Source organism: Crocodylus porosus, unplaced genomic scaffold (genome assembly GCF_001723895.1).
Source record: "Crocodylus porosus isolate Cpor-Errol unplaced genomic scaffold, CroPor_comp1, whole genome shotgun sequence".
NCBI classification, from domain to species: Eukaryota; Metazoa; Chordata; order Crocodylia; family Crocodylidae; genus Crocodylus; species Crocodylus porosus.
Genome location: NW_017728913.1, coordinates 8,006,471 through 8,014,744, shown reverse-complemented (window position 1 = coordinate 8,014,744; position 8,274 = coordinate 8,006,471). Strand labels below are relative to the sequence as shown.

Genomic DNA, 8,274 nt, shown 5'->3' with positions numbered 1-8,274 from the left:
AGTGAAAACATACCGCTATTGTTGTCCTCAGGGATGCAAATCAGTAGAAAGCTGTTGATAGCAGCGAGTGATAAATGTTACACAGGACTTGGTATTCTTGTTTAACTATTGTGTGACTATGAAAGTAACCAGAAGAGAAGACTTATTTCTGAGTGAAATACAAAGGTGGCAAACAATTTACAGTGACAAAGGATTATGACTAGGATCAAATTATTGAAAATGTGTTTGACTAAATTAGGTTAAAAGACTAAGTGGCTTATGATAAATGTTGGAAAGGAGCAGGGTATGGGGCTAAAAAAAATTAGAGAGACATAATACAAAATCCAACAGGGACTGTGAATTATACCCTGTATTGATATGCACTTACAATAGTAACTGACAAAAATCAAAAACTTTTTTGCAGTGGTTCATTGAAACAAATAACTAGGCACAGGGCTTATATATTAAGTATAGCATAGATACAAATTATAATGCCTTACTCTTTTGCTATTGAAGAGGTACAACAAATGGGCAACCAGAATGATTTGTGTTCATAAGAGAATTAATATTTATAAAGTAGAAAAGGTAAGCTAGGACTGGACGTTTTCTTTATTTGATGTATGCACCAGTATCTAGAAAAATGTTCAAGAGATGCAGATGAGATGCACATTTAATAGTATATCCTAATTTTTAATTGATAGAGACTTACAGTTTTTTTCAGCCTGTGTTCCAGTTTTTACTCTGTCCAGACATTTATGTGCATATTAGGTAAAGGTGGTTTCAATATTAATGTCTTTAAACCTGCCCCCCCCCACCCCCCGAGATGATGTTTTCTTTAGGCTTTCATAAAGAAAAACATATTTCAGCTTTCTGTAACTGCCTGTTTCCTCTTTGTAGCCCGAAAGTCCAAAAAGTTGGGGAAGTTGAAAGGGATGCACGAAGAACAGTCGCAACCTCAACCGCAGCAGCAGCAGCAGCAACCACCACCCCAAAGCCCAGAGGAAGGGACTACATACATTGCTCCTGTAACAGAGCCATCTGTAAACACAGCACTTGTTCCCCACGTATCTATTTCACCAGCACTTACTCCAGCTCCTGTTAAGATTCTTGAAAGCATTGAACCTGAAATTGTGTATGCAGGATATGACAGCTCAAAACCAGACACAGCAGAGTACCTGCTTTCCACTTTAAACCGCCTTGCTGGCAAGCAGATGATTCAGGTGGTAAAGTGGGCAAAGATACTTCCAGGTAGGAATGTAATTTACTTTATGTATTTTTAAATGGGCATTGTGGCTTAATATGCCATTTGTCTGACTGGGGTTTAGTCTGTAGCCTACTGCACACATTTAAAAAATATTTATGGGTTTCTCTCAATGGAAAGGGTAATAAATATTTGTATTTTATTGTCAATGCAACTGTGTCCAGCTCTTGTGATAAAAGATTACAACTGAACTCTGTTCATTATTGGTAATAACTACCTAAATAAAGTACATTTTGTTCAGAATTGTACTATTCTAAACTGCACAGGGTAAGCATAGGCTTAACTGTTTAGTGTTGTTTCTCTGAGCATAGGGATAAATAATCTCTTAGGGCAGTGATTCTCAAAGGGTGTGCCACAGCACACTGGTGTTCTGTGAGAGCACTGGAAGTGTGCTGCAAAACATGATACTGTACCATATGGCCCACAGAGCCATGTTGTCCAGCCCACGGAGCTCCCCATGGGTCCATAAATTCAGTGGTCCCTTGCCTTCAGTGGTCCACTGCTCCCTTGCCATTAAATTTCTAAGCTGTGCACAACTGGATTGGGTCCCAGCGAGGTTGGCCCCTCACAGCTGTATCAGGCCCCAGCTAGGCTAGTACCACCTGCAGGATTGAGCCCAAGGACCAGATCTGGCCTGCAGACTGACCTGACACTGTTAATCTGGACCACAGACCCAAAATATGTGAACCACTGTTTAAGTCCTCATATAATAGTTCTACATATGTAGTCCTGTGGACTGGAAGTCTAGGTCTAGATCTATCTCTTAGGATGTAAAAGGTGTGCTGACCATTTTAATCCAGAAAAAAGTGTGCCTCAGGTATCAAAAATTTGGAAAACACTGTGTTAGGGAAGTGTTGAGCTCTTTCTCTAATTCCATTGGGTGCTCTGAAGTAGATTACACTTAAATGTTGAATTCAGTTTCTTCTGTTCTTCAGGATTTAGAAACTTGCCTCTTGAGGACCAAATTACTCTAATCCAGTATTCATGGATGTGTCTATCATCATTTGCCTTGAGCTGGAGATCCTATAAACATACAAACAGCCAATTCCTGTACTTTGCACCCGACCTGATCTTTGATGAGTAAGTATATGTTTGTTGTCCTTTACAAAGCAAGCTGGAGAGTTTTACAAGATTTTAGAACATAAATATGTAGAGTAAAAATCCTGATAACCCAAATTGAAAATGTATGTATAGAAGTTGAGCAAGTGAAGGACTGTCAACAGGGACATTGTACTTCCTTCCTTTTCTTTACGGATGCAAATGGACATGAAAGTTCCCTAAAGGAGACACTCTGATAGCCTTTGAAATACAATTGATACAAAGCCAACATTAATAGATAAAGGTATTTTTTTGGTATGTATTATGGCTTGAAAGACTCTCTAATTTCTAGGAAATGTGAATATTTAAATTGCAAGCTTTTGTAAATAGATTTGTATAACGGTTCTTTTGTTAACAGTATACAGCTGCTCAATCTGTTTTCATGACAATCATAATTACCCTTCTTTGCAATCATTTTTGCAAGCCAAAATGTTTTTCTATTATAAAATGTAACTTGTTTTATGATGCATTAAGAAAGACTGGAGGAACCGTTCCTTCCAAGTATGTGTATTCCTTCCTATTTTAAGATCATTAAAGCTCTGTCTATGGTGAATTTAATTTAATTTGTATTTCCTTTCCCTAGCATTTATTCAAAGTGGTAGTCAGGAAATAAAGATAAAGATACAGCAAGCAAATTGGAGTAGCACTGGATGACTCTCTTTCTGAAAGTATGAATGTGAAATAGGAGGGAGGTACTAGAGAAAAAAAATGTGGGAAAAGAATGGACCACAAAAGCAAAAGGAAATACTCTTGCTGAGGACTCAGTTTTACTAAAACATTCTGAATTATTTCTCTTGGAAAAAAAATGCTGAACTATGTTACTGGTGCATTTTTGCTGCGTGCTGCTGTGCAGCTAGGCAGTCTTTCTTTCTTTACTTAATAGTGATTGCATGGCTTTTGAATATTTGGTCTAAACCAAGGCCCATATTAATGTCGGTAGGAGATTTTCTATTGATTTTAGTAGTTTCTGAATCTGACTCTGTAGCAGTAAATTTTAACAAAAGAGGTTAGACTAAGAGGACAGGTAGCTGTGATTCACTAAAGTAGTTGAAATTTTATTTTTAGACTCTTTTCTTGTTGAAATCAGGTAAAAAATTACTTAGGGCAGGGGTTGGCAACCTATGGCCATGAAAAGATTGGATCCATTCTGGGGCAGCTCAGGGAATGGCAACATGGCAGTGGAGGAGGCATCCCCAGGGTCTTAGCGCCTGCCTATTTCTATCTATTTCTTTCACACCACTGCTGATCATCATATGGGGGTAGTGGCCTGTGCTAGGGGCTCGGTTGCAAGCAATATGTCATGGTGACAACAAGGTTACTACTCTCTGATTTAGGGTATCAGAGAGGGGTCATAGGGGAAAAATTCTCTTACTAAACCTAATTGAAAAAGCAAACTTCATAAAAATGTATATTTAATTATATACTCAGTCATTATATCAGGGGAGTGAAAAGCTCACTGGTTAAGTTCATGGACGACACCAAGTTATGGGGCAGGGTGGTCACGGCAGAAGATAAGTGGCAGATACAGGCAGGCCTGGACAGGCTACAGAGTTGGGCAGACCTGAACCAGATGAAGTTTAACACTTACAAGTGTAAGGTGCTCCATCTGGGGGAAAAAAACCACTCAACATACATACAGGTTCGGTGGTGACAGCCTGACCTGCACCACAGCCAAAAGGGATCTAGGGGTAATGATCGTCCATCTCATGAATATGAGCCATCAGTGCGATGCACTGGCCAGCAGGGCAGGTAACACGCTGGCATGCATCAACCGATACATCTCATGTAAAACTAAGGAAGTGATACTCCTACTGTACTCAGCACTGGTGAGACCGCAGTTGGAGTACTGTGTCCAGTTCTGGGCGCCACACTTCTATAAGGACGTGGAAAAACTTGAGAGAGTCCAGAAAAGATCCACATGTATGATCAGGGACTTTCAAGGCAAGCCATACAAGGAAAGACTGAAGGACCTGGGCTTCTTTAACCTAAAGAAGAAAAGGTTGAGAGGGGAATTGATAGTGGCTTACCATTATATCAGAGGAGTGCATCAGGAGCTCAGTGAACAACTGTTCACTAGGGCACCCCTGGGGAAGACCAGGACCAATGGATACAAACTCCTGAAAGGCCACTTCAGGCTTAATACCAGGAAAAACTCCTTCACAGTCAGGGTGTCCAGACTGTGAAATAAACTCCCTCCAGAGGTGGTGCAGTCTCCTACCTTGGTGGTTTTTCAAGAGGAAACTAGACAGTCACCTTGCTGGGGTCACTTGACCCCAGTTGTCTTCCTACCTAGAGCAGGGGGGCTGGACCCGATGAACTGCAAGGTTGCTTCCAGCCCCTAACAATCTATGAATCTATGAATTACAGGGCTATAAAAATCAGCACCCACCAGGGATTTTGAGAGGTTAGAAGATAGTAAAGAAATTGAATTTTTGGAATAGTGGATACATTGAGAATTACTTTCTCTTTAGGATATGTTGAATAATAAATAGATCCAGGTGCACAGACCATGGTAAATCATGGGGATAGGGGCTTTTATATTATTTAAAACATACAAGGCTGGGCAACCTCCTGAAAAATTAAGGATAGGTTTCTGTCTCCAAAATGGAAAGAGTTCTGTAACCGTGGACATATTTCATACCGGAGAAGAATGATGCGAAATCTTAATTACAAGGCTTAGAAAATGCATTTCTTTATCTTGTATAAGTTAAAAATTAAACACACAAGCATTCTTGGGAATGAAGGGAAACTCATAACATTAAATTAAAATATATATTGAATAAATATATAGAAATGCTAACATTCCAAAAAACCTAACTAAGATACATTGGACATGGTGACGTAGTGTTGACGGGCACTAACCATGACACCGCCACTACTGTGCAGTAGATTATTGCTGCTGTGTAGTAGGGTCAAAAATGAAGCCACACGCTGCCAGGACTGCACAGTACTGGCAGGTACTGCACAATACCAAATGTACAGTGGGACACACAGGTAAAGGCGCCCACTGCGTCATGCTCCATTAGAAACTATTTCCACTGTAGTCTGGAAGTTCTGCCTGTGAAGTCTTTCTCAACTGGGGGGGTGTATGTGGGAGGGGACCGGGAGGTGGGGGGGCACATAAAACACTGAAATCCAGCAAAGTACACAGGATATGAGCATCTCTAGAACTGCTTTTTCCATCAAAGAAGAAAAAATAGACTGGTGATTTTGTAATGCAAGTTGAAAATTTCCTTCCATTTTCCATTTGTACTGTAATCTTCGTTTATCAACCTCAGAAACGTGGTTGTATTATTTAAAGCAGATTCTGCTTATTTTTCTGTGGTGGCATTTAGTTCTGTTTCCTCACTTTATGCATGTGTTCCTTCAATATTTGTGGAACTGTATCGTGTTTCTCTGTTACTTTTATGCACATTCACATACCATAAAATCTCTGTCTAAAAGATGGTGTGAAGTAATGTCATCCAGTGAAAGTTCTGCAGATTATCTCTTATCTATTGTTGAAGTTTGTTTTCATAGTAGTATGTAACTCTGGATTCTACTGCATATAATAAACAGACGTCTGAATTGCTTCACCAAACCAGGTGCAAGGGGATCACAGTTCTTGATACATCATTTAAGATGGTGCAGCATGCACTGCCCTTTGCATTTGGCTAGCTCTATTAGCTAAGGCTGGATGACAAACCAGTGCCATTAGTAACTGTAGCTCAACAGTGCTTGTCCTGTACCCGAAGAGGCTGTTCTCTGCCCCTGTATGAGAAGTAGAAAGGTGTCAGAAGCTGGAATGCTGGCCTGCCTTCAGTGCTTGTATAGCAATAATAAACATTTTCATTTGATGAACAATGGATACAAAATAATTCTATTAATATAATTAAATAAAAAGAAGCTAGCATCATGTTTAGAAGTATAACAAATGTACAAGTTGGAAAAAAGTTGTAGGTGTATATGCAATGCTTTTTGTTTTATATTAGGTAAAATAACTAAAGTGATAAGCTTGTAATTTTTTATTATTCTCACAAACATTTGTCTCCCATTCTTTTCTTAAGTTCTGCAAGTAAAAGGAAATTCTGTATTTAAAAATATTGGACAGGGTATATAATATGGTTATATTCTGTGAGGCTTTTTTATTATTCTGAAGGCTTGCAAATAAGACAGCCAATCAGTGACAGTCTCTGTAATTACAAACTATTAAGTACATCTTTTGAGCATCAAAGAATCCAGTATGTTAATAGTGTCAAACCCACTCTTGGTTTGAGTTCCATGTTGGGGTTACGCGGGACTCAGTGAACCTACCCAACTTCCACTTGTCTCTAGTGTCTATAAGCGTAAGTGCACTGTTTGTCTTCATAAATCATGCATATATTTCCACTGCTTTAATTGTGCCAAGTGAACAAAATGCAAGTTGAATAAAATGAAAAGTACCATGCTGCTAAATCTCTTGAAGTAACTGTCTGTCTCTTTCTCTCTTTCCCCATATATTGTTTGAACATGTATTTTACACAGTGCAGTGTTTGTCATGAGAAATGAGTTACACCACTGAAAGAAGTCTTGTGGAAAAATAGAATGTAATTGTATAATTAAAAACATACTATAAAACATAATCATAAGCATGCATTAATTTTGTATTTCCTAATTTTTCTGTGTGCAACTTTGCAAACTTAATATTCTTAAAAATATATTTTTTATTCAATTTCCTAATTGTTAAGTGGCAGTAAGCATAGAAATTCAGTCATGTGACATCAGTGGGGTTAGTCTCTTGTTGAGGACCACTTCTGGTACATGCTTCTGCTAGCTCAGCTAAGGGAGTAGCTGATAGCAGTAGTATGCTGCAACCCTCCATGAAATAGGCAGGGATAAGATACTTTGTCAGACTTCATAAACATTTACAGATGAGTGGTGAGAACCAGGAATTTTGGATTCTATTCTGGTCTCTGGAGACCTCTCTAGCAAGCTTATACTCATCCACTGATTTTTCCAGTTTGACCCCTTCTGCCCCTCCAATCTGCCACCCCCTGTCTTGGCATTTTCTTTTCATCTAGCTGCTTGTAATTTTCTACTTGTGATGGTAATATTAGCCTCCTTGCCCAGCTTAATTTTCCTCCTTCAGGCTTCTTTCCAAATCCAGTTTTACCCTGCTTTAATTTCTAATATTCTCATCCAGCTCCTCCAATTGCTTTTGACTCCCCCTGATCTCTCTCTTCCTCTAGCTTCCATTCATTCACTCTCCAGCATACACTGGAAATGAAAACTTACTTGGGAACATCTGATATAGGGTAGTTGTCCATTTGCTCTTTTTTACCCAGTAAGTAGGACTGAATGGAACAGAGTTTGCTTTTGCTTCCTATGGAGTAAGACTCAGGAGTAACCATGCATCAGATGCTCCATGATGAGGTTTTATCCTCTTTTGCTTCACTGCAGTGCACTGTTGCTTCACTATGATTTGCTTCAGTGCCATTAAGACATCTCTGAATTAGTCTTTACTTTTTCCAGGCTAATATGATCAGGTACATGGAGTTATTCTGCTTAGCCTGTGTAGATATACAGCAACCCTGCATTTTCAGCATAATTAGTATGCCCATTCTATCTTTCTGTGTCAAGGAAACTGAGAGGTGTCCCTGAAGAAGTGTGATTTCAGGCAAGATTTGATGGTGAAGACAATCCATTCATAGGCAGGGTGGGGTAGTGAAGCATAGAATGCTGAATAGTGTTCGCATGAAGGCTTTATTTTCTGGAAAGACTATTAAAGATGTTTAAACATTCTACTAACAATCCATTGGCCTTTTTTCCCTTTCTTATGAAACACAGACATCCTTCTAACAGGCCTTTCCTGCATGAAGAAGTACTGTAATGACAACTCTCTCTAGAAGCCTTCTGCCACTCACCAGCCACATTTCACACTCACCCACCCATGCCACACCCATCAGTCACATGCACAC

The 8,274-nt window shown here is 39.3% G+C and overlaps 1 protein-coding gene across 3 annotated transcripts in view; it reads left to right on the top strand.

Annotated features, from left to right (window-relative positions):
* NR3C2 (nuclear receptor subfamily 3 group C member 2) overlaps positions 1 to 8,274 on the top strand; it is a 315,216-nt gene that overhangs the window by 257,734 nt on the left and 49,208 nt on the right. For all 3 annotated transcript variants that reach the window (XM_019534451.1, XM_019534450.1, XM_019534449.1), the window contains exons 5-6: positions 877 to 1,227; positions 2,176 to 2,320. In XM_019534451.1, coding sequence (XP_019389996.1) covers positions 877 to 1,227; positions 2,176 to 2,320 — 496 coding nt within the window. The remainder of the gene's footprint in view (positions 1 to 876; positions 1,228 to 2,175; positions 2,321 to 8,274) is intronic.